At 45.4% G+C, this 26,997-nt stretch overlaps 1 protein-coding gene across 1 annotated transcript; it reads left to right on the plus strand.

The window, feature by feature from the left end:
• The first annotated feature begins 16,228 nt into the window (after window positions 1-16,228).
• LOC133917458 (subtilisin-like protease SBT3.9) lies at window positions 16,229-19,524 on the plus strand. The gene is made up of 10 exons (XM_062361357.1): window positions 16,229-16,350; window positions 16,471-16,562; window positions 16,662-16,759; window positions 16,842-17,003; window positions 17,096-17,706; window positions 17,836-17,903; window positions 18,009-18,275; window positions 18,352-18,469; window positions 18,583-18,754; window positions 18,855-19,524. The coding sequence occupies exons 1-10, from the start codon at window positions 16,267-16,269 to the stop codon at window positions 19,400-19,402; spliced, it is 2,220 nt and encodes a 739-aa protein (XP_062217341.1). The 5' UTR covers window positions 16,229-16,266; the 3' UTR covers window positions 19,403-19,524.
• Window positions 19,525-26,997: the final 7,473 nt, after the last annotated feature.

A 26,997-nucleotide genomic window follows, 5' to 3' on the forward strand; every position in this document is an offset into this window, starting at 1 on the left:
TCCCCAGCAACATGATCTTAACCTGAGAGCTGTGCTAAGCCGTGCTAATCAGGCCTACTTTGGTGAGCTCATCCCGATCAATGCGACATCTATTTGGAGGCAGTATGTAGATATATCATGTGACTGTGGGCTCTCTCTGGTTTTGTTAGCTGAGGCGTACCAGAAGGATCCAATAGAGATAAACTCTGCGGAAGCAGTAGCGGGAACAAGTCAGACAGTGGTATATGAATCAGACCCGGTAAATGTCGGGGACATGCAAGATGTTGGGGATATGCGTGAGATGCAACCGAGGGGTGTAGCCGTTGAGGGGGAGCACATCCCTAGCATAATTGAAGAAATGGAGATGGAGATGGAGGATCAAGAGCTAGAGGAAGCCATTGCCGATAAGGATTCATCCGACGAGGAAGGAAATGCTCCTATTCCTGCAGAATGGAGGAATCAGGAAATTTCGAAGCTAATGGTTAGTGAGGCTGATCGGACACCGTGGGAGTATCATGAAAATGAGGTGTCTCAGGATGCTATGTACCCTACTAAGGAGTCTATTATTGATGCAGTTAAATTTTGGTCGCTGTCTCTTCGGAGACAGTTTAAGGTTGTGAAGTCGAGTAAAAGGGAGTACGACGTGAAATGTTTGGTGCCTGATTATCCTTGGCAGGTTCACGCATTCAGGGGGAAGTGAATTGACTACTAGTAGTGCTCAATAGTCAGGGAGCATAATTGTCACATTGAGGCAATAGAGTTCTCTCACCAGAACCTGTCATCTGTTTTTGTTGCCAATGTTATGTATGGGGAGATTGTGGACAACATGAAGTATGAGCCATGATCAATAATCCGTGCTATTGAGCAAAGGTTCCAGTATACAATAAACTACGCGAAGGCATGGAAGGAGAAACAGAAGGCTATTGAGATAAGGTTTGGGACATATGAAGATTCATATCACAATCTACCGCGTCAATTAGCCACAATATGTGCAAGAAACCTTGGAAGTTACTATAACATCAAGCATTACCCCTCGACTGATGTAAAGTATAGCGGGAAACGAGTATTGTAGCGTGCTTTCTTTGCATTTACGGCAATCATCAAAGCATTTAGTCACTGTCGACCCATCATTTGCCTGGACGTGACGTTCCTCACTTGGAAGTATAAAGGACAGATATTATTTGCAATTGGGGTCGACGGGAACAACCAAGTTTTGCCACTGGGGTTTGCCTTCGTGGAGAATGAGAACGGAGATAGCTAGTATTGGTTCCTTGAGCGAGTGAAGCATACTATCGTTCTAGATTGGCCAGATGTTTGTTTGATTCATGATAGACATGCGGGTTGTTGCAGCCTTTGCTGGATATGCAATATGGGAGTGTTCGACGGTGTGTTACAACAAAGTGGTCTGACTTGAAGAGTAGGTGATGCATGCGGTATATGGGTGCAAACTTTTACAGACAATTCAAAAACAAGGACTTGATGAAGCTTTTCAAGAAATTGTGCAGTTAGAACTAGGAAAGAAAGTTCAACGCCCTATGGACAAGACAAGACGAACTAACCATGAAGCAGACAGCTGAGCTAGCAGTCACAGGTGATGAACCGATTGCTTTTAGACCTCTCCCAATAGATACTCCTCGGATAGTAAAGAGGTCAAGGTCAGCTATCAGGAACTTTTCGTAGTGGATACAAAATGAGCCAAAAGAAAAATGGGCTTTGATGTAAGACAGTGGTGAGGCAAGATATGGGATAATGACAACTAATCTTGTAGAGGTCTACAACTAGGTCATGCAGGGTATGAGGTCCCTCCCACTTGTTAGAATTGTAGAAGGTATTATGCATGAGACTTGTAGATATTTTATTGATCGCTACACAACTGCTTCGAAGGCAATGGAAGATGCTATGTGAGTACATGGAGAAGGCCACAAAGAAGGCACACATGCACCGTTCTAATCAAGAGGGGAATGTGGAGCACAGGTTCAGTGTCCTGTGCTAGGATAAGGGTCGTAGGGTGGAAGACTTGAACGACATGTGCAAGAGTGCATGCTTAGGAGTGGCTCATGCATTTGTACGTGCTAGAAGCCACAATTGCTACACAGGTCATGTACACACGTCATAGCTGCATGTGAGGAGCATAGTATGCTTCCTGGGCAATATGTTTCTAAGCACTTTATGAAGGATCAGATACTGTGGAACCATGAGCTGTATGGCTACGGCATTGTTGATACATTTACAAGTAATCCAGATCCCTCACGAATCTATGTGCCAGATTTCGAAAGGATGAAGAACGCACCGGGACGTCGACAAACTCGCTGGATTCGAATCAATATGGATGAATTCGAGGTGGGTCCAAGGGTAAAGCGATGCAGCTAGTGCAATGAAATAGGTCACACCTATAAGTATTGTCCGAAAAATGTACCTGTTGTGTAGGTGGGGGCATGACCGCGGTTTAATGTGAATGTATTTAGCTTATTTTGCTGTTATATTTGTATGGTCTTAGCCTTAGTTATCTACGTTGCATTTGGACTTTACATTTGTACCTACATGTTGCAATATATTCATGTAACGTTTCGTACGTGTATGCAATATGCTATTCATGTAACTGTGTGTATATTTTTATGTAACAGACTGTACATATTATTCATGTATATGTAGTTGAAATGTATATTTGGATTCAGTATATATTCTTCTTGTCTACATGTTGTAATATATTCATGTACATTTGGTTTCAATGCAGATATGACGCACCCTCCGACCCCCGAGCTTCTTGACCCTGCAGTGGACAAGAGGCATTGCAGCTTCTTGTATGCTATTCACCAGACGGAGTTAGGGGTATTCCAACTATGTGGCCCTGGGAGCTACTTACGATCGACGATCGTTGAAAGCACCGGTATGTCACTAATTAGCTACGTATATGCCAATTTATTTATATATTGCATGCCCCATATTCACGTTCTATTCCCAATGGTGCAAGTTGGCAGCATCTGGACTCTTACCGCTTTATCATTTGGTGGAGGCCCGAGCGACGGTGAACCCTGAGATAGCGGCGAGAAGATTCTATTTTGACCGCTCGTTGATCGTTGCCCTGGTTGACCGATGAAGGCGTAAGACCCATACTTTCCACCTCCCCTGTGACGAGATGGCTCCGACGTTGCAGGACGTAGCCTACCTGTTAGGCTTACCTTGCACCGGAGCTGCCGTTGGAGTCATCGACATGGATGCAGACTGGATGAACGTCATGCATCAATGGTTCTCCCCTATTCAGGAGACTAATGATGCACCCCCTACGTGCCTGAGTTCCTGTCGAATCCATGAGGGCCCATGAAGAAATGGATCCTACAATGCTAGGTACCTTCAATTTAACTTCCCAATTACTTTATGATTTTTCAGATATTTTACTCATCATCATTTGCATTACTTGTATCCTACCTACATGCACCCAGAGGTCGGCTTGTACTCGGTCTCGAGGCACTTAGAGGCCTACCTGCTTTGGTTGTTTGGCTGGGTTATGTTCACCAGCGGCTAAGGCCACCTGGTGTCAAGGACCCTTGTTCAGTATGCGAGGTGGATAGTGGATGCGGAGCCCAATGATATCCCACAGTTGAGTTGGGCCTCTGCTGTCCTTGCTGCGACGTATCAGGTGTTGTGTGATGCGAGCGCGAAGAAGGAGCCACTAGCCACATTTTCTAGGTGCACACTACTACTGCAGTTGTGGTCTTACGAGCGGTTCACGATAGGCCAGCTAGTTGTGGACCACTCCCTGTACCATGAGGAATGGTGTGGCAAGCCCGAGGAGGACAGGCCGACCATGGCCTCGCTGTGGTGTCAATGCTGGGTATGTACATAATATTTGAATACTTTACTTGTCACATGTTTTTGTTTTGCATTCTGACTATGTTTCTCCAAAGCTGCATTGGGCGCATGAGCAGGCCCATAGCGCGTAAGAGTTTTTTAGGTCGTAGTTCGACCATCTTCGTCTAGACGACGTGGTCTGGACCCCCTACAGCTACTTGTCCATCCAAGCATGTGCGTCTATGGGTCTGTCTGCGCCGTGTACCCATGATGAGGAGTATTGGCTTATGAAGACGCTACTCATCTTCGATATCTACATCGAGGAGTACTCACCTCACTGCGTCATGAGGCAATTCGGGCGCTACCAGGCCTTCCCCCTCATCAACGTTTGCACAGTTCCAGGCCACGCCCACAAGTAACTAAAATCAAGTAAATAATTCATAGCATTTATTTCATTGTCAGTCTATTTAACGTAGTTGACTTGCAGGTATAAACGAAAGGGATAGCTGGATGGCAACCTCTGAGCAGATCGCTTGGCGCCGTACGTCTCAGCATGGTCCCATGCCCTTGAGGATGTCGTGGAGGAGGCTCATCCTTTTGATGAGCGGAGCTTCGAGGAGTACCTGCGGTGGTATGTGCCATGTACATGTACACGGGTCACCTTCACCCCAGAGATTGTCCCACACCAAGTCGCGTCGACTACAGAGGCCTACCTTGGCTATTGGGACGAGGATGCTGCATTAGCGGTATGTGTAATTAACATCTCATTTAATTAGCATATAATCCCATAAGAACAATTATAAACTGGAATTCTCATATCTTGTTTGTTTCTATAAGCCGATATCATTTATGATATCCATAGGGACGTGGCTGGAACCATGGACCGCCTCAGACAAGGGGTGCAGCTCAGTGCGACGGATATAGCGGGGTTTGTCAAGCGGGTTTTCGACAAGATCACGTGAGTCCTGAAGCTTACCTCTTTTCGGGCCACAGCAGACGTCGTTGGGGCTCCTCCCAGGTCGAGTGGCGTCCACGCAGAGTCATCCAGGAGGTCTGATGTGCAACGCTGTCCACCGGGGTCGGCACCCACACGACCACCTAGACCATAACCTACATGCTTGGGCACAATAGGTACAGATATTTCATACACACGACGTTTAGAGATATTCATTTGTTATTGATGCATTGATTTCAAACAAATGTTAGGTGCACCTACACATGTCTTGATGCTGCCACCTAGACCGAACCCAGTGCTGACACCCTTACCTCTTGCAGGCAACTCAGGTAATGGGCGACACTACATTGCTGTATTCAATATATTCAATAGTATATCTAATATTATCCACATGTTACAACGGAGATGAGACTAGACCGTCTTCAGCTGCACCTCGACTGGTCCCACCATCACCGATCGCCCCCTACTATGACACGCACGCCTGTCCATCTACTACTGCACCTACTACTACATAGGTACAATATTGCATTTTATACAAATACTTTTATTTGCATATTTTCTGTATCTAATAAATTCATCTATTCGTAGGCCCCTCCAATCAATACACATGGACACCGGCGGAACCTTCGCAGTCGTCATACCCGAGTCAGGAGGATGAGCCTGGGCCAGACTCCCCCCCCCCCCCGTTCGACCTCATGAGGGACTTCTTCAGGGGCACACAGGACTACGACGTTGTCCCGCAGTCCCAGTTGCCCAGTGCTCCACTTCGGACATAGCACACCCAGGAGGAGGCCTCGACACCTTTGATCCCTACTAGGCCTACCAGGCAGGTTGATCCACCCGACGCCTTAACCTACTCTAGGGGGCACGTGAGGGCTAACCAGCGGCGGCAGCACCAGGACCATGATGGTGGGAATGGCCGACATCAGCGGGGGAGACAGCAATAGGATTGTACATTTGCTTTTGTAACTTACATATGCATCTTCGATTAGCGAACTATTCTTACATATTTGAACGTGTCTACTCTCTATGGTCTACTTACCATGTCATAACTGCATTTCTTATTCCAATTTGACCGCACGTTTGTTGCATTTCTTAATCCAACATGACCATACGCTACTTTCTATCGTCCTCAGCTTTGTATAAATAGTAAATAGTTCACAATAGACCTACAAAAATATTTCTTACAAAACTACTTATACACGAAGTGACCACTTGAAACCTCTGTCGGGAGTCTAGCTTTAGACGCGAAGTGACCACACGACTCAACTTTAACCATTAAATGACAACACCTCTGTCCTGGTATAATCTGCAGACACGAAGTGACCACATGACTCAACTTTAACTATGAAATGATAACACCTTTATCCTTACGCAGGTTGTAAACAAGAAGTGACCACACGAGAGAGCTTTAACCATAAATTAAATGACAACACATGTATCTTGACACATGGAATCTCTGCCCAGCATCAATGCGACAACTTTTCCAATCTTTAAGAGGGAATCAAATGCTCCAGCCCCCCGCCAAGCCCATACACCCACTCCATGCACCTGCCTCCGCCACCATAAATAACCCCACCTTCATCCATGAATACACCACTCATTTCTCAGTTCTCTCAACTGCAATATCTTCCTCAGCTCCACCAAACCCACCCAAGATATATTGGGGGATTTTCATCCCCCAGGGGGTCGAATCACTGATGTGCTTCTGTGGCGACCTTTGTAGACTTCGCGAGTCCCAGGACATCTCCTACACCTATGGCATACGCTTCTTTATGTGTGCCAACTACCAATACGACAAGTCTCAACATGGACTGTATGAGTACCCACCGGTATAGCGACAAAGATTAGCCACATCTTTCCCGATTTCACGCACTGTTTTACTAATCTATCATCTTATTTTATTTGTCCAGTCTCCTCCACCTATCTGTGACTTCATTAAATGGTTCGACATTGAGCAAAATGAAGACCAGAAGCGGTGGTTGACATGACCATACGGTGGAGGAGGGAAGCTTATGCACGCCGGGAGTACGAGTAACAGCAAGAGGAACTACGGCTGAAGCAGCAGGAAGAAGAGTGCATGAGGAAGGCAACGTAGGGCCATATCGTGGCTCAGGCCTGTGAAGCTGAGTGGGAAAGGAAACGGGAGAGGGCCTGTTGCGTTAAGACGGCAGGTCCCGATGCCCTGAGAAAGGGCAAATATCCTAGGTGCACTCAGTAGAGAGCATCTAATGTAACCCAGTATGTTTTCACTCCCTAAGGTATATTATGATTAGGAGTCGCACGCTATTAGATAGGTCTTTATGCGTATCATACATGCCACCATTTTTTGTTGTTGTGTCTTCGTGGTTAGGGTCCCATGTAATGTTTTCCACCGTATGTCCCATGTAATGTTTGTCGCCATTTGTAATCTCATTGCCGCGTAATATGCCTCGAGTGCTTCACATCTATAATTTATTCACAAAATTTGATTTTGCATCCTCCCAACAATACGTAAACTAGTCCAAAATATCGATAAATTTACAACTATCATATTTTTCCAAAATATCACTACTCCATTATGCCGTATTGCCCCCCCCCCCTTTACCATTTTGATCTAAAATTTGCAACATATCAATATCAAATATTTTTCACCGAATGAATGTACACTATTTTTAATATTGAGCACTACAAACGTAAAATGAAAAATAAACCAATTTCATCATACCTGGGCCTACCCACCCTATAGGAGAGCGGTTACCTCCTACTCGCCCCCTGAGAGAACGGTTAACCCTACCCGCTCTTTGAAATGACAGTAAGAGGTCCCCTACCACTGTGGCCATCCTGCTCCGCCACTGCATAGTGGTTCACTTCTTTGAATTTGTTAAGTGGATGAATTAGTGTCTCTCAAAATGTACTACAGTTACTTGTTCTATGGATTCACTTATTGGTGTAATAGACTTAATTACTACGTAAAATTGTTTCACTCTTCCTCCCTTCCTCCCTTCCTCCCTCTGTAAATCTTAACAATGACTATATTTTCTTAATGAAATTGTTCAGGTCTGCTTGGCCTACCATACGTAGTTCCCAGTCCAAATTTTGTGTATCCCAAAATTTACCATCGTTACTTGTTATTGTAAGTTGATTTAATTTCAACTGAACTGTCAGAAAGATTATTGTATTCTTGAGATCTCTTGAGAATGATATACATAAATTTTCAGAATGTGTGACAATTGGTGGGTATTTCACTATGAATTCACATGTCGTTTCACTGATAATTGTGTTTTGGAAGAAACCAGCAACACTTCAAATAATCTGCCATATTCTGAAAAACATATACAAAATTCAGTCACCAAAGCATTATCATCAAACCAGTTCTACTTCCGGGAACCATGACAAACGATCAATATTTATATGATTTAGTACACATTTACTGCAAGCAAGTGGGTCACTCAAACAAGATCAACTCCAAAAAATAGCGTTGACAACCAAATTTTTTGAGAACGTCACTGACGACCAAATTTCAGATGCTAAGCAAACCGAACTTCAGAGTTAGTGGATAAATAGAGCATGCCATAATTTCACATTTGGGCACCCTCCACTCAACCGAAGGGAAAGAAATAGGAGGAGATAACAAAGATAGATCCACACGGGCATTAGGTGTAGCAAAAGGAAACACGGTCTCATCGAAAACATCTCGGGAGATATAAATACATCATGTGAACCAATCAGGGCATTTGTACCCCTTATGCATAGGACTATAGCCAAGAAAAACACACATTTTGGATCAAAGTTCTAGCTTCCGAGAGTTGTAATTTCTAAGACTTGGCCAACACGCACAACCAAATGTGCAGAGAGATGGATAATCAGGCACAATATTGAGGAGATGGGTGATAGGAACAGTATTGTTAATGACAAGACTTGGCATGTGATTAATGAGATAACACGCAGTTAGAAAAGCTTCATCACAAAAATGAAGCGGGAGAGAGGAGTGTGCCAACAGTGCAAGCCCGGTTTCAACTAGATGCCGAGGCTTCCTCTCGGTAGTGCCATTTTGTTGAGAAGTATGTGGACATGATATGTAGTGAGAAATACCAACATGCTGAAAATAGCGATGAAGACGATGATACTCACCTCCCCCTTAGTCAGATTGAACAGTGCAAATTTTGGAATTAAGAAAACGTTCAACATGCTTTTGAAACATATAAAACATTTATTCAACATTTGACTTATGAAAAAGCAAATAGATCCAGCAAAATGACTGTAGTCATCAACAAAGCTCACATAAAACTTGAACCCCCCCCCCCCCCCCGAGGAAGGAAGAGTAGGTCCCCAAACATCAGTATGAATAAGCTCTAGGGGAGCAAAGGTTACATGAGTGGAATTATTGTATGGAAGTTGATTATTTTTAGCACGCTAACAAGCATCACAAACTAAGGACTCACGACTAGGCATGCAAGGCAGATTATTGGAGTCTACTATGGACTGGACGACACTTGAGGAGGGGTGACCGAGTCATTGATGCCACTGGTGGGATGAGACCTTGACACCGGCAAAAAGCATGATGAGTAGATGATGAAGACGTGCGACCAAATGGAATGGGGTAGAGACCACCACGGCTTCTACCTTGAAGAATTGTTTTCCTCATGACCGTGTCCTTGACAAAGAAAGAATCCCTATGAAATTTGATGAACACATTATTATCAGAAATGAGTTTATGAACTGATAAGAGATGACGACTAATATGAGGAACATGAATAACATCTTTAAGAGCAAGAGGAACAGTAGAGTCGAGAATCATAGAGTGACCAATATGCGAAATCATCAAACCTGCACCATTAGCCACTTGAACTTGATCCTTGCCGGTGCAACGCTCGTGCACAGTCAAGCGATCGAGGTTGCTAGTGAGATGATCTGTTGTGCCCGTGTCTGCATACCAATGCACATCGTCGGTTGATGCAGAGTTGTCGGCGTGATAGCTACCATGGGACTCGTCTGACTGGAAAGCATGATTAAAGCGCTGGTGACATTTGAGCACTTCATGGCCGAACTTGCCGCAAAGTTGACATTGAGGACGGCAGCGACCACCGCCGCCACGTCCACGACCACAACCTTTGCCAGCCCCGCCACGAGCAACACGGCCAGCAATGCCATCCTGCTGGCGAGGGAAAGGAGTGGAGGAAGAGCCACCCCAGGCGAGTGGCATTGTTGGCGGAGGAGCTAAAATCACCAGTCAAAGAATTGCAAAGCTGCTGCCGAGCCTCAAAACTCAAGAGAAAGGCATAAAAATCATCAAGAGTCATGGTGGTGTTGAGGACGGTTAAAGACACCATCAACAGATCAAACTTAGGTCTAAGACCTGCCATGATGTAGCCGATCACTTCATCATCATGCAGTGGGTGGCCGACAATGGCCATGGTGTCGGTGAGGCCCTTCATCTTGTGATAATACTCGGTGACCCTCATGTTGTTCTTCTTCAACGACGCCAACTGGCACTGGATGTTGACGAAACTCGAGCAATTTTGGGCGGAGAACATGGAGTGGAGGGCAGTCTACACTGTTTGTGCCGAGGTTAAGGAGAGCATCTGACCAAGGATCTCCTCGGTCATGGAGGAGAGAAGAGCTCTGAGAACCATCTGGTCGGTCTAAAACCAACACATGTACTCAGGATTGGGCACTCGCCGGGCCACCTCATTCGTCCCCTCGGTCATCATCAGAGCGGGAGCTACCATGGTGCCATCCAGGTGCCCAAACAGGCCTTGGCCGGATAGCACAGGCATCACCTGTGCCTACCTCAACAAGAAATTGGCGCGCGTGAGCCTGACAGTGAGGAGGCCACTGAAGGACAAAGGCGATGGAAGGGTGGGTAACGTCACACCAGTGGAGGTGGAGCTAAGCGCAGTGACAGTGAACAAGGTCACGGCACGTGGTGGACATGATGTCGTGTCGGTAGATAGGATCGGGGCTAACTGATACCAAGTTAGAAGATTATTTGCCGTAATCACCATGTATGCTGGTGTGTCTTTCATATATATATATATATGCAGGGTTACAACGTGTGATCACAAGATTCACCGTGATTCATGTTCCAGTTCGATGGTGTCGTCCTTCTCTTTGACGACGCTCTAGCAAGGCTAGAGATTTGGTTCACCGAGTTAGGGTGCCATCTTCACCGGTGCCCCTCGAGTTCACTGAGCAAGAAGTAGCGGTGGCCCTGTTGACCGCAGCGCGCAGGAGGGTGCTGGTGTTAGAAGGTGAATGGGGTGCTGGGAAGTGGTGGCGGAACCAGCGGTGGTGTTGCCCAAGACGATGAAGGACGTGCTAGTAGGTCTCACGGTGTTTTGTCCCTCACCGCGAGACGAAGAGGCAAGTGGTGTCTCCTTGCAAAATACCATAGAGAGAGAGTGTGTGTGTACCAAGACTCCAAGAGAAATCAGTTTTTTCATTGCGCTCCAGCAGATATTTTCTATGGCCAAATTTGCCCAGAAGTGCACCTTTTTACTCAAATTAGTATACAATTTTTTAATCCACTTTTAGGCAGATAAGAAGCTTCATTTATGTAATAAAAACTTCAATATTTTGCAGGAATATAGACACTTGAACATAAAATTCATTTTAAACTCAAATAACTATTGTTTTCAGTAATTGTTGGAGATTTCAGCTTAGGTAATGCGTGCTGTACCTTTATTAATTCGCACTTCCCAAAATACAGTCGACTGAAATTGGAGGATCCTACAGTTAACAACGAACGTGAACTCTGGCGATGGTGCTTTGCTTCCAGGGAGGGGTTCTCTACTTCCGGGCTTAGAGGGAGGGAGGGCCTTGGGAGGAGGAGGGCGGGGTGGGGGAGCAATGTAATCCTGGTGGGAGGGGAGGAAGAAGCACAGGGCAGTTTGGTTACTAGAAGAAGAAGAGATAAAAGAGAAATGTCGGATGAAGATCCAGTGGCTGAAATCACCGACCGTAATTTTTCTTAAAAACAGTCACCTGAGCAATAGTCTCTCCCATATTAATTTGTCAGTGAAGAAACAAACCGAATCATATCCGTCACGACTAGGCATGCAAGGCAGATTATTGGAGCCCACTACGGACTGGACGACACTTGAGGAGGGGTGACCGAGTCGTTGATGCCACTGGTGGGATGAGACCTTGACACCGACAAAAGCATGATGAGTAGACGATGAAGTCGTGCGACCAAATGGAATGGGGTAGAGACCACCACGGCTTCTACCTTGTAGAATTGTTTTCCTCATGACCGTGTCCTTGACAAAGAAAGAATCCTTATGAAATTTGACGAACACATTATTATCATAAATGAGTTTATGAACTGATAAGAGATGATGACTAATATGAGGAACATAAAGAACATCTTTAAGAGCAAGAGGAACAGTAGAGTCGGGAATCATAGAGTGACCATTATGCGAAATCATCAAATCTGCACCATTAGCCACTTGGACTTGATCCTTGCTGGTGCAGCGCTCATGCATAGTCAAGCGATCGAGGTTGCTGGTGAGATGATCCGTTGTGCCTGTGTCTGCATACCAATGCACATCGTCAGTTGATGCAGAGTTGTCGGCATGATAGCCACCATGGGACTCGTCTGACTGGAAAGCATGATTAAAGCGCTGGTGACATTTGAGCACTTCATGGCCGAACTTGCCGCAAAGTTGATATTGAGGACGGTAGTGACCACCGCCACCACGTCCACGACCACAACCTTTGGCACCCCCGCCACGAGCAACACGACCAGCAATGCCATCCTGCTGGCGAGGGAAAGGAGTGAAGGAAGAGCCACCCAGGCGAGTGGCATTGTTGGCGGAGGAGCTAAAATCACCAGTCAAAGAATTGCGAAGTTGCTGCCGAGCCTCAAAACTCAAGAGAAAGGCATAAAAATCATCAAGACTCACGGTGGTGTTGAGGACGGTTAAAGACGCCATCAAAAGATCAAACTTAGGTCTAAGACCCGCCATGATGTAGCCGATCACTTCATCATCCTGCAGTGGGTGGCCGACAATGGCCATGGTGTCGGCGAGGCCCTTCATCTTGTGATAATACTCGGTGACCCTCATGTCGTTCTTCTTCAATGATGCCAACTGGCACTGGATGTTGACGAAACTCGAGCGATTTTGCGCGGAGAACATGGAGTGGAGGGCAGTCTACACTGCCTGTGCCGAGGTTAAGGAGAGCATTTGACCAAGGATCTCCTCGGTCATGGAGGAGAGAAGAGCTCCGAGAACCATCTGGTCAGTCTGAAACCAATACATGTACTCAGGATTGGGCACTTGCCGGGCCGCCTCATCCGTCCCCTCGGTCATCATCAGAGGGGGAGCTACCATGGTGCCATCCAGGTGACCAAACAGGCCTTGGCCGGACAGCACAGGCATCACCTGTGCCTACCTCAACAAGAAATTGGCGCGCGTGAGCCTGACAGTGAGGAGGCCACTGAAGGACAAAGGCGATGGAAGGGTGGGTAACGTCACACCAGTGGAGGTGGAGCTAAGCGCAGTGACAGTGAACAAGGTCACGGCACGTGGTGGACATGATGTCGTGTCGGTAGATAGGATCGGGGCTAACTGATACCAAGTTAGAAGATTATTTGCCGTAATCACCATGTATGCTGGTGTGTCTTTCATATATATATATATATATATACATATGTTAGGGTGCCATCTTCACCGGTGCCCCTCGAGTTCACTGAGCAAGAAGTAGCGGTGGCCCTGTTGACCGCAGTGCAGAGGAGGGTGCTGGTGTTAGAAGGTGAATGGGGTGGTGGGAAGTGGTGGCGGAACCAGCGGTGGTGTTGCCCAAGACGATAAAGGACGTGCCAGTAGGTCTCACGGGAGGATCCACTGCTAGAGATATCGATGAATGTGTTGTCCCTCACCGCGAGAGGAAGAGGCGAGAGGAAGAGGCGAGAGGAAGAGGCAAGTGGTGTCTCCTTGCAAAATACCATAGAGAGAGAGTGTGTGTGTACCAAGAGAAATCAGTTTTTTCATTGCGCTCCAGCAGATATTTTCTATAGCCAAATTTGCCCAGAAGTGCACCTTTTTACTCAAATTAGTATACAATTTTTTAATCCACTTTTAGGCAGATAAGAAGCTTCATTTATGTAATAAAAACTTCAATATTTTGCAGGAATATAGACACTTGAACATAAAATTCATTTTAAACTCAAATAACTATTGTTTTCAGTAATTGTTGGAGATTTCAGCTCAGGTAATGCGTGTTGTACCTTTATTAATTCGCACTTCCCAAAATACAGTTGACCAAAATTGGAGGATCCTACAGTCAACAACGAACGTGAACTCTGGCGACGGTGGTTTGCTTCCAGAGAGGAGTCCTTTACTTCTGGGCTTAGAGGGAGCGTCTTGGGAGGCAGCCAGCCCAGCAGAGGCGACCCACATTGGGCGGGGCAGCAAGGCGGGACACCACCGGACACGGGTGGTGGAGGATAGCTAGCGAGCAGCGATGGCGGTGCAATTGTGGAGCTAGAAAATTTGGAGGGCAAACTTCGATTTTACCCAGGCTAAAACTACCAAAGTCAAGCTGGCAGTGCCTATTCTCTATGGCGCGCCGCCGTGGAGCCCGAGCAGCGGCCCAGGGTTTGTTGTGGTTAGACTACTTGTTGTATAAATAGAGACGAAAGTATGGTGCTTACCTATAATCAAACCGTTAGTGCGAAAGCAATTCTGCATGGAATGAATTAGCTAACTGCAGCATGCATGCATGCATACTTTTCTACCTTTGGAGAATAGTAGCTGCATGCAGATATCAACTCCTACTAGGCAAAGGCGAAGCCCAGGCAGCGGCCCTGGGTTGCTGTCCGAGCTCCGCCTCTAGCAACGTGGGAGGCAAGGAATCTGTCTGGCGAAATCGAGTTAGCACAGGGGGAGGAGGGTGAGGCAGGGGTGCAATGTAATGCTGGTGGGAGGGGAGGAAGAAGCACAGGGGCAGTTTTGTTACTAGAAGAAGAAGAGATAAAGAGAAACGTCGGATGAAGATCCAGTGGCTGAAATCACTGACCGTAATTTTTCTTAAAAACAATCACCTGAACAATATTCTCTCCCTTATTAATTTGTCAGTGAAGAAACAAACCGAATCATATCCGTCCGAAGACTACCAATCCTGTCAAAGACTTCTTTTGACAATTTCATTACAAAATATGGCCACCTAAATTAGTACGTGACACAGAGACACTTACTTAACCTCTGCAGCGAGACTAGGTCCTATAAGTTCAAGGAGCAGCTCATGAAGCTTCCCAGTAAGGTCAATTGCTTACATTGACTAATTGCTCAGATATATGCTTTCTCTTGCCAGAAACTGTGAACTTATTCGCTTCATCTCTTTACGAGGGTCACTTGTTCTGGATTCTGATACTTTTACATCAAAATTTTATATAAAGGTACAACACTTCTAGCTACCTGATTTGGAAATCAAATGTTTAAAATTTTACTCATAGACACCTAATGAATTGATGCATATATTACAGGCATATGGCCTGAATCAAGAAGTTGTGGTTAGACTACTTGTTGTATAAATAGAGACGAAAGTATGGTGCTTACCTCTAATCAAACCGTTAGTGCGAAAGCAGTTCTGCATGGAATGAATTAGCTAACTGCAGCATGCATGCATGCATACTTTTCTACCTTTGGAGAATAGTAGCTGCATGCAGATATCAACTCCTACTAGGCAAAGGCGAAGCCCAGGCAGCGGTCCTGGGTTGCTGTCCGAGCTCCGCCTCTAGCAACGTGGGAGGCAAGGAATCTGTCTGGCGAAATCGAGTTAGCACGGTGAGGATTTGGTGGGAGGAGGAGGGCGGGGTGGGGGAGCAATGTAATGCTGGTGGGAGGGGAGGAAGAAGCACAGGGCAGTTTGGTTACTAGAAGAAGAAGAGATAAAGAGACGTCGGATCAAGATCCAGTGGCTGAAATCACCGACCGTAATTTTTCTTAAAAACAGTCACCTGAACAATATTCTCTCCCTTATTAATTTGTCTGTGAAGAAACAAACCGAATCATATCCGTCCGAAGACTACCAATCCTGTCAAAGACTTCTTTTGACAATTTCATAACAAAATATGGCCACCTAAATTAGTACGTGACACAGAGACACTTACTTAACCTCTGCAGCGAGACTAGGTCCTATAAGTTCAAGGAGCAGCTCATGAAGCTTCCCTGTAAGGTCAATTGCTTACAGAGACTAATTGCCCAACTTCAATCCACTTCTTTACTCAAATTTGATAAGGTCATTGTCATCGAAAATTTTGATTAGTTCATTGCATCTGAGTTACATATATGAAACCTGAATACTATATCTGCATGGTTCAGTAGTTGTTTAAGCGTGATGGACCAAATCAAGGAACGGAGTTTTCCATTTTCCGTATGAACCTCTGATTTAGTCTTACTCGCGTGCAACCTAACAACGCGTGCAAAGAAGGACAAGTATGTATTGTTCTTGTACCTCATGGTTCTTGTTGGCTGCTAGCCTGCTATATATACATTTATACATGAGAGGGCACAAGGCAACCAAATCAGAGACAACACACAAACTCACTGAAACCGGAGATGGATTTGCGATCAGCTTCCTGTTTTGCTTTGCTACTGGCGCTAGTACTTGTCCTGCCTCTTTCAGCAAATGCTTCGAGCAAAGTAAGATATATGCTTTCTCTTGCCAGAAACTGTGTAACTTATTCGCTTCATCTCTTTACGAGGGTCACTTGTTCTGGATTCTGATACTTTTACATCAAAATTTTATATAAAAAATTTCAGCTCTACATTGTTTACATGGGGGAGAAGAAGCACGACGATCCATCGGTGGTCACCGCGTCGCACCACGACGTACTCGCATCTGTTCTTGGGAGGTACTGTGGTAGTTCAAGCTGCCATTTCTGCATCATCACCGCAAATCACAAATGATTGCTTATATTTACTTCCTTTTTCTCATGTTTCTGATGCAACAGTAAGGATGAGGCACTGAAATCCATAGTCTACAGCTACAAGCATGGGTTTTCTGGCTTCGCAGCAATACTCACTGAATCCCAAGCCAAGACAATTGCGAGTAATAATCAAACACAAGATCGTAAGAACATGTTGAATAATTACTCACATGATCAGTGCAGCTAAGAAATGTTTCGACGTAGGTTTACCTGGAGTCATCAGTGTTAAGGCGAACACTCATTACAAAACCCATACAACTCGGAGTTGGGATTTTCTTGGCATCGACTACTACCAATCGTCATCGTCAGACCTCCTCAAGAAAGCAAAGTACGGCGAAGATGTCATCGTAGGGGTAGTTGATTCAGGTTTGCAACCACACTTCTAGCTACCTGATTTGGAAATCAAATGTTTAAAATTTTAACCATAGACACCTAATGGATTGATGCATATATTACAGGCATATGGCCTGAATCAAGAAGTTTTGAAGACAGTGGATACGGCCCTTTACCGGCAAGGTGGAGAGGCATATGCCAGAACGGCACGGCGTTCAACGCCACGAGCTGCAACAGAAAGATCATCGGCGCGCGGTGGTACACCGGCGGCGTGGACCCCGATGATCTCAAGGGCGAGTACATGTCGGCCAGGGATCAGAACGGCCACGGCACGCACGTGGCCTCGACGATCGCCGGTGGCCAGGTCCGGAATGTGAGCTTCGGCGGCCTGGCCTCCGGCGTGGCACGCGGTGGGGCGCCCCGCGCTCGGTTGGCTGTCTATAAGGCGTGCTGGGGCACAGACTCGTGCGGCAGTGCCGCGGTACTTGCAGCCATCGACGACGCCATAAATGACGGCGTGGACGTGCTTTCGCTGTCGCTGAGCTCCAGTGAGGAGATTCCCGGGACGCTTCACGCTGTGGCGAGAGGGATCACCGTCTTGTTAGCTGCCGGGAACGACGGCCCCGCGGCGCAGACAGTGCGGAATGCCGTGCCGTGGGTCCTGACGGTGGCCGCCAGCACCATTGATCGGTCCTTCCCGACCGTGATGTCGCTCGGCAACAACGAGAAGCTAGTGGTACGTAGCATAATCTTTGAACTAGTGATGCCTCTTAACCAGATGCAGTGAAATTACTCAATTATTAAATTGCAATTAATAATGTTCTACTACAGTAGTTTACTTGAACTCATGTGGTTATATTTCCAGGGGCAATCACTCTACTACAATGCCACAGTGAATACCAGCGACTTCCACGCGCTTATTTCTGCGGACAGGTAATGAAATGAATTAATAGCTAGCCACAAAACAGAACAAATTTGGCAGTTGTGCGCTTTGCTGAACCTTGACTCTGTACAATGGCAACTTGACCGTTTGTGCAGCTGCGACGAAAAGTCTCTGACATCCACCAACGTCACCGGCATGGTCGTGCTGTGCTCCGCGCCGCGGGCGGCGTCCTCATGGCCGCCAGGACAAAGATTCATCGATGCCGCTACCCGCGTCTTCAAGGCAGGGGCGAAGGGCCTGATCTTCGCGCAGCACAACAGCAACCTCCTCGAGACCAACACCTTTTGCGCGGGTTCCATGCCCTGCGTGCTTGTGGACTTCGAGATTGCACACAGGATCGCGTCCTACGCGAACAGCGCGGAGTAAGCGAGATTCCCGCGCGTGTTTCTTCCGTGGCACGGCCACGCGGAGCTAATGCTTGTTCTTTGCCGCGTGCAGGACGCCGGTGGTGAGGATCTCGCAGGCCGTGAGCGTCGTCGGGAGCGGGGTTCTGTCGCCGAGGGTCGCCGCGTTCTCGTCGAGAGGCCCGAGCCCCGTGTTTCCTGCCATAATGAAGGTGACAAGCTCTTGCAATCTGCTATGCATCGTTACATTTACAATGATACGTGCGATCGCCGGCTTATGAATGTGTAAAATTAAACTTGTCTCTCTCCCCATCAATTTGAATAGCCCGACGTAGCTGCACCCGGAGTCAGCATCTTGGCAGCTAAAGGCAACTCGTATGTGCTCATGTCCGGGACGTCCATGGCGTGCCCACATGTCTCGGCCGTCGTCGCGCTGCTCAAGTCGGTTCACCCTGACTGGTCACCCGCCATGATCAAGTCCGCCATCGTCACCACAGGCAAGCATATGGTTCATTGTCAATGCTCTATGTGTGTAAAAGGAACTCTTCGTATCATCTGTAACTAACTCAAATCTTTTTTGGTTTTGGTCGCTTGCAGCATCTGTGACTGACCGTTTCGGCATGCCGATCCAAGCAGAGGGGGTTCCGAGGAAATTAGCCGACCCGTTTGACTTTGGCGGAGGGCACATGAACCCGGACAAGGCTGCTGATCCCGGCCTGGTCTACGACGTGGACGCTAGAGAGTACACCAGGTTCTTCAACTGCACCCTTGGGCCCAAGGATCACTGCGAGACTTATGTTGGGCAGCTGTACCAGCTCAATCTCCCATCCATCGTTGTGCCGGACCTCAAGGGCTCTGTCACGGTGTGGCGGACGGTCACCAACGATGGGCCGGTTGATGTGACTTACAGAGGAGTGGTCGAAGCTCCGGCAGGGGTGGATGTGTCTGTGGAGCCGTCTGTGATCAGGTTCAGTGGTGGCGGTAGCAAGAAAGCAACGTTTCGGGTGACGATCACGGCGAGGCAAAGGGTGCAAGGTGGCTACACATTTGGCAGCTTGACATGGTTAGATGGCAGTACCCACTCGGTGAGAATTCCAGTCGCGGTTCGCACGGTGATCCAGGACTTTGTCGCGGATACATCTTAAATTTATGTCTGTGGTCAGTATCGGTAGTTCTACATGAACATACTTACAATAAGAAACTGTCAGGGGAACATTATATGTATAGTTCTTATCCTGAAGAGATTGTTTCATTCCTTTTTTCTATTGTTTCGTGTACATCATTTATCAGAAAATCCGGATATAGTTAATTATTTCATATTGCTCCATTTGGTATTGAAATGTATCAGGATCATTCGAAACAATAAATGTACCTAAAGCTTTTCATAATATCCATATAAATCAATTGTTTTAGGCCTGTTTGGCACTGTAGTTTCTTTCAACACATATATTTTCCCCTACTTTCGGGTATAACTGTTAGTTGAAAGTGTTTTTTACAGAGATGTGACACTAAAATATACTGTAATTAGTATACATTCTCGTAGTTAACCAGATTACACAACCACACTGAACAACAGTAAAATAACTTTTAATTGAGGCACCTTTATGAACATCAGATGATTTTTTTTTTTGGCAAACGACGAACCTTTGTTTGCTGGGAGGCATTTGACAACAGATGATTGTACACCTTCTAAGCAACTGCTGGGTTTTTTTTAATAAAGAGGTCTCTTTTGCTGATTAAGAGCTAGAGGTTCATGACCCGGTAACAAATTGTGGCCCGGTACCCTGCCCTGCCGGATTTTTTCTATTTTAGTTCTTTTGAAATTAATATTTTATAAAGAGTACGAGAGTCACTAAATTTTCAAGAACTAATCCCTTTTGTCATATCAATACATATGGCGTGATCAAGATGTGAGTCATACCATGTACTTTGACGTGACAAAAGAGGTCACGTGCCAAGACGTCGGGACGGGACACTTGTATGGACATCTTGATCATGCCACATGCATTGACGTGTCCAAGTTGTGAGTCACATCATATACTTTGACGTGACAAAAAAGATTAATTTTTAAAAATTTAATATCTCACGTGTTATTTTTAAAATATTAATTTAAAAAAGCTAAAATAAAAAAAATCTCGCCTTGCCCCTACCCGACTAGAAAACTAGGGGCAAAAATGAAAACATAGACAACATACGTCACCGTATTTGCTAAAAGAGACAACATATCGGCGTATTTACAAATCTAGCACTCGTATTCGGTATCTCTGATGCGTGTTTGCCCGATCTTCCGAAAGGTAATATGATAAGTCGATTGGTGGAGTTTTGACGTTGATAATCTAAAGGCTCAGAACAGAACAGATCGGGAACCCACACAACCACTACACCACTACTCCGTGGTTATCAACCATACTAAGACGCGGTTGATCTCGCCAAGAAGGCTTTTTCTGTAAGCGAATCGAGAACATAAGCAATAATAGGTAGACGCAATCTGAATATTGCTAATTGCTAATGAAGTACTTGAGTTTGGGGTTCAACAAACCGATAAATGGTGAAATTGTGTAAAACAGAATAATGTAAGATAAACCTGAGCCTAAACTATGACGGCTATCGTATATTTATAGGAGGACACGAGAGGGTCAACCTAGGGTTGTGCAGCCATGAAAAGAGGCATGCACAACCTGGACTCCAACCTTAACACGATTACAAAACCCGATAGGGTCCAAAACGGTGATGTAGTATCTTATTCTTTCGACTTTGATTAAACTATAATGAATATTTAGTCAAGCATAGATCCATTGGAAAGGGCTTGACATAAGGTTTCTAGCAACTCCAAGAACACATAAAACAGACTTTGTATGAGAGAGTTATGCCTGTTTTACTGACATGCTGTTTTGAGACTCGACCACGACCACGACTTCGTCTAGAGCTCAGCCTCGAGTCCGAGTAGACTTGGCCTTTGAGGGATGACGTCCGGGTAAGATTGTAGTGCTTCTCTCACATTTCTAAACAATAAAATAAGAAACTGCTAGGAAAACATTATATATGTAGTTCTTATCCTGAATAGATTGTATCATTCCTTTTGCATATTGTTTCGTGTACATCATTTATCAGAAAATCTGGATATAGTTAATTATTTTATATTGCTTCATTTGGTATTGAAATGTATCAGGATCATTAGAAACAATAAATGTACCTAAAGCATTTCATAAGATCCATATAAATCAATTGTTTTAGGCCTGTTTGACACTGCAGTTCCTTTCAATACATTTATTTTCCACCTACTTTCGGGTATAACTGTTAGTTGAAAGCATCTTTAACAGAGATGCGACACTAAAATATACTGTAATTAGTATGCATTCTCGTAGTTGACTAGATTACACAACCACACTGAACAACAGTAAAATGACTTTTAATTAAAGCACCTTTATGAACATCAGATGAACCTTTTTTTTTTTGCAAACGACGAACCTTTGTTTGTTGGGAGGTATTTGACAACAGATGATTGTACACCTTCCAAGTAACTGCTAGGGTTTTTAATAAAGAGGTCTCTTTTGCCGATTAAGAGTTAGAGGTTCATGACCCGGTAACAAATTGTGGCCCTTTACCCTGTCCTGTCTGGTTTTTTATTTTAGTTCTTTTTAAACTAATATTTTAAAAAGGGCACGAGGACACTAAATTTTCATAAACTAGTCCCTTTTGTCACGCTAAAGTATATGATGTGAGTCACGTCATGTACTTTAGCATGACAAAAGGAGCCATGTGGCAAGGCGTCGGAACGGGACGTCAGCGTGGCTACTTTGGTCACACCATATGTATTGGCGTGATCAAGTTGTGAGTCACGTCATATACTTTGACGTGATAAGAAAGACAAATTTCTAAAAATTTAGTGTCACAAATGCTATTTTTAAAATATTTGTTAGGGTTTTAGCGGAAGTATCACCAGGATCATCAAGCCAAGCACAAGATCAACACACAAGACACGATATTTTTTAACGAGGTTTGACCAAGTTTTCTATATCCTCGGGGCATGACTACAGACGCTCCTCTCCAACTATTTCAGTCTTCTCACTGGTTACAACGATGGTGCCTTCTATTTAAAGGCCCGGAATTAGGGTTCGACTACAACTCTAATCTTAGTTCTACCCAATTACAACTCAAGTCTATATGTAACCTACCATGTACACATATTCCAACAAACTCCACCTTGACGAATATGCCCACCAACTTGAGTCCGCCATGTGTGAACCTCCGTGTACCTAGACTTGAGCCATCTATCTCCGCTACTCATCCTGAACAGCCCGATAAGGATGCCTCGCTGCCAGGAACATATTCCGCAAAATTTGCAGCTCCCACCTCCATGACTTCATCTTTTAGCTTGTACTGATAACCTCCCATCTTCTCACCTATCATCACAGTCTTACCATCCTGTATCACATTCAAGGTCTTCTTATCTGACATCGCCTGATACAGCCATCCTTCTCCATGCAGAAATCCATGCGATATTAGATTCTTCTTAAGTCCCGACACATGCCGCACACCCTCAAGTAGAATTTCTTGTCCATCATACATCTTCAGTTGATATTGCCGACTCCCATTACACGGTAATCCATGTCATCTCCCAAGCGAGCAAGACCAAAATCACCTTTAGAGTATGAACAAAACCACTCCTTGTTTGATGTTGCATGATATGAACTTGCCAAATCTAACAGCCATGCTTCACCACAAGACTTTTCACTTGATAGCACGAGAAGATCACTATCGCTATCCGAGTCATCATTCTTGAAAACCACAATATTTGCCACACCCTTCTTCAGTTCTGGACAATCTTTCCTTACATATCCCCAATCCTTGCATTTATAGCAATGTGGCCCCTTCTTCTTCTTTTCTTGTCAGTCTCCCTGCCTCGATCACCCTTGATGAAAAAAGCATCTCCAGATGAACTCTCACCAGCATTGTTCTTCCTCCTTTGTTCATGAGCAAACAACGCCGCAAGAATATCATCCACTTTGGCTGCCTCTTTACAATATGTAAGTGTTGTGACCAAGTGCTCATAAGACCTTGGCAAGGAACACAGAAGAATAATCGCCTTGTCTTCATCATCAATTGTCACCTCCACCTTCACAACATCAGCAACAACTTGATTAAAGACATTTACGTGCTCGACAAGATCCGACCCCTTCTGCATCTTCAGCCTGTACAGTTTTTGCTTCAAATACAACTTCTGAGTCAATGTCTTGGACATGAATTGATCATCAAATTTATCCTAAATCTTCTTAAGTGATATTTCATCCATGACATGGTACATGATCTAATCGGAGAGACACAATCTTATTGTGCGCCGCCGCTTGTGCTTGCATCTCCTCCCACTTGTCATCATCTACCTTGGCAGGCTTCTTGTCGCTGAGAGCTTTCAGGATCCCCTAGTGCGCCAACAAGTCCTTGACTCCCGTCTACCAAAGTCCAAAGTTGCCAGTTCCATCAAATCTCATCACCTCAAATTTGGATGCCATCGACGCCATCTGCCTGTTGCCGCAGACCACCGAATCCTGCTCATGTGTACCTTACGTGTGCTGAACGTGCCTCCGCACGCTCGTCCCCTCGTGCCACCTAGACGCACCACTACGCACACACTGAACCACGTGTACGCCACCTCGTACACTGCCTGTGCATGATCAGTCACTCTCGAGCCCTATCGACAAACACGTCGCTTGCACAAGACGATGTCGACCCGCTCGATCGCCGCCCGCTGTTCACCGTCAACCTCCACAAGCAATGGTTCATGAACAGCCTGATTGTAATCTTCTGCAATCCCTCTGTGAACTTCTCTTCGGTTGTTTCTTCTCTGCGCTCTATTGCACCCACGGCTTGTCCTGAACGGCTGCTCTAGGTTCTATTTATTTCCTTAGCTGACGATTCTCTGATCTGAGCCGAATTCGTCTCCTTGTCCAATACCGTCACGCCCAGCCAGCAGCTACCACCCATGTGAGTGATCTCCTGACCCAACCCGAACTCTGCCTGGTCTTTGACAGCCACACAATCTCCACACCGAGGACTCCTGAGCCACACCATGATGGACCGGTCGTTGCCGCTCGAGTACAGCGCCTGGCCACACGCACCTCGCGTGCGATGTCCAAGCCAGACATGGTATAGCTATGCATCGAGAGCCTTGCAATTCCATCTATGCCTCGTCGCATGCCGTCGTTCTCTGCATCCTCGGCGAATCCTAAATGAAACCACATGCTCAACCGTGCCTCTCATGCACACGTGGCTCGCACGCCACTTCCAACGCCTCGACCTCCACGCGTTGGAGACCGCTCGACAACACCCATGTCCGAAGATCCCGGCACTCAAGTAGCCTCATCCAGCGCCCGACCACAACACCCGCGCCTCTGAACAACCTCTGCAACCTCCAAAGTCCACCATGACTTTCGCCATGACTGTCGCTGCTCCACTTTGAGCAAACAACAACCGCTCCGATCTGAATTGACTGCCCGTCAATCAGACCGTGAGTCAAAGCCATTGCCTTGTCTGCAATGTCTTCCAGCCGCACCGTCAAACCTGGCTGTCACGTCTGACCGACCACTATCAAACAGCAGCCACCAGCCACTATCAACCCAATCTCCACGTCTGGACGGATCCCCATTGATGCAGCCCATCGGACAGTTCAAGCCGCCGCGCTCGAAGTGTCCGAATCCATCGACCGAATCGTCGATCACCGCCATGCTCCACCTTTCGCCGTCCTTCCCCGGACCCGTGCAAGCCTTGCGCGGTGTGGAACCTATCCTCATGTCTTCCCTTGATCTTTCTACATTGCCCTGGTACCAGTTGTTAGGGTTTTAGTGGAAGCATCACCAGGATCATCAAGCCAAGCACAAGATCAACACACAAGATACTATGTTTTCTAACGAGGTTCGGCCAAGTTTCCTACATCCTCGGGGTATGACTACAGATGCTCCTCTCCAACTAGTCTTGCCACTGGTTACAACAGTGATGCTTTGTATTTAAAGATTCAGAATTAAGAGTTCGACTACAACTCTAATCATAGTCCCACCCAATTACAACTCAAGTTTATCTGTAACCTATCATGTACACACATTCGACACAATGTTAATTTAATAAAAAAGCTAAAATAAAAATAAAACCTCCCCCCACCCCTACCCAGTTAGAAAACTAGGTACAACGATCTAAGAAATTATGGTAGCATGGTTGTTCAGTCTATTATGTTTTGGACCTTGATGAGCCATTTAAACAAGTTGAAGGACGTAGATTTGCGGTTTCGAAGTTAAACAACCTACTTGACCGACAAGTTCGGAGACCCGTGTGCGTATTTTAGTCAAATAAAAAAATGGAAGGTTGTCCCACTGAAACCATTCTTGAACCTGATGGTTGTTCAAGGCTGATATATATACAAAGAAATGAGAGCATGGGGCCACCGAATCACAAGAACATAGCATTAGTTCGTGAAATCGAAGATGAATTTGAGATCAGTGAAGTAAGCTTCCCTTACCAGAAACTATTTTTGTCACTATTTCGTTTTGTGGGGCTGAATTATTTTTTGAAATAAGAAACTGTTAGGGGAACATTATATATATAGTTATTATCCTGAATAGATTGTTTCATTCCTTTTGCAAACGACAAACCTTTGTTTGTTGGGAGGCATTTGACAACAGATGACTGTACACCTTTCAAGCAGCTGCTGGGGTTTTTAATAAAGAGGTCTCTTTTGCTGATTAAGAGCAAGAGGTTCATGACCGGATAACAAATTGTGCCCTGTACCCTGTCCTGCCCGGATTTTTTCTATTTTAGTTCTCTTCAAATTAATATGTTAAAAAGAGTACGGGAGTCACTAAATTTTTAAGAACTAGTTTCTTTTATCATATCAATACGTGTGGCGTGATCAGGATGTGAGTCATACCATGTACTTTGACGTGACAAAAGTGGTCATGTGGCAAGACGTTGGGATGGGACGCCAGTATGGACACCTTGATCACACCATAGGTATTGGCGTGTCCAAGTTATGAGTCACATCATGTACTTTGACGTGATAAAAAAGATTAATTTTTAAAAATTTAATATCTCACATGTTATTTTTAAAATATTAATATAAAAATGCTAAAATAAAAAAACTCCCATTGCCCCTACTCGACTAGAAAACTAGGGGCAAAAATGGAAAAATGGACAACATACTTCATCGTATTTGCTAAAAGAGACAACATATCGGTGTATTTACGAATCTAGCACTCGTATTCGGTATCTCTAATGCTCGTTTGCCCGATCTTCTAAAAGGTAATATGATAAGTCGATTGGTGGAGTTTTGACATTGATGATCCAATGGCTCTGAACAGAACAGATCGAGAACCCTCGCAACCACTACACCGCTACTCCGTGATTATCAATCATGCCAAGACGCGATTGACCTCACCAAGAAGGCTTTTTCTGCAAGTGAATCGAGAACACAAGAAAGAATAGATAGACACAATCTGAATATTGCTAATTACTAATGAAATACTCGAGTTTGGGGTTCAACAAATCTATAAACGGTAAAACTATCTAAAATAGAATAATTTAAGCTAAACCTGAGCCTAAACTATGATGGCTACTGTATATTTATAGGCGCACATGAGGGGGTCAACCTAGGGTTGTGCAGCCATGGAAAGAGGCGTGCACAACCTGAACTCCAACTTTGACACGATCACAAAACCCGATAGGGTCTAGAACGGTGATGTAACACCTTATTCCT

This window comes from Phragmites australis, chromosome 5, assembly GCF_958298935.1.
Source record: "Phragmites australis chromosome 5, lpPhrAust1.1, whole genome shotgun sequence".
Lineage (NCBI taxonomy): Eukaryota > Viridiplantae > Streptophyta > Magnoliopsida > Poales > Poaceae > Phragmites > Phragmites australis.

Bases quoted from the DNA above. Each gene is read 5' to 3' on its own strand.
- LOC133917458 (XM_062361357.1), top strand. From the start codon at position 16,267: ATGGATTTGCGATCAGCTTCCTGTTTTGCTTTGCTACTGGCGCTAGTA. The intron at 17,707-17,835 runs GTACGTAGCATA...TTATATTTCCAG, and splicing joins GCAACAACGAGAAGCTAGTG to GGGCAATCACTCTACTACAA. The intron at 18,755-18,854 runs GCAAGCATATGG...GGTCGCTTGCAG, and splicing joins GTCCGCCATCGTCACCACAG to CATCTGTGACTGACCGTTTC.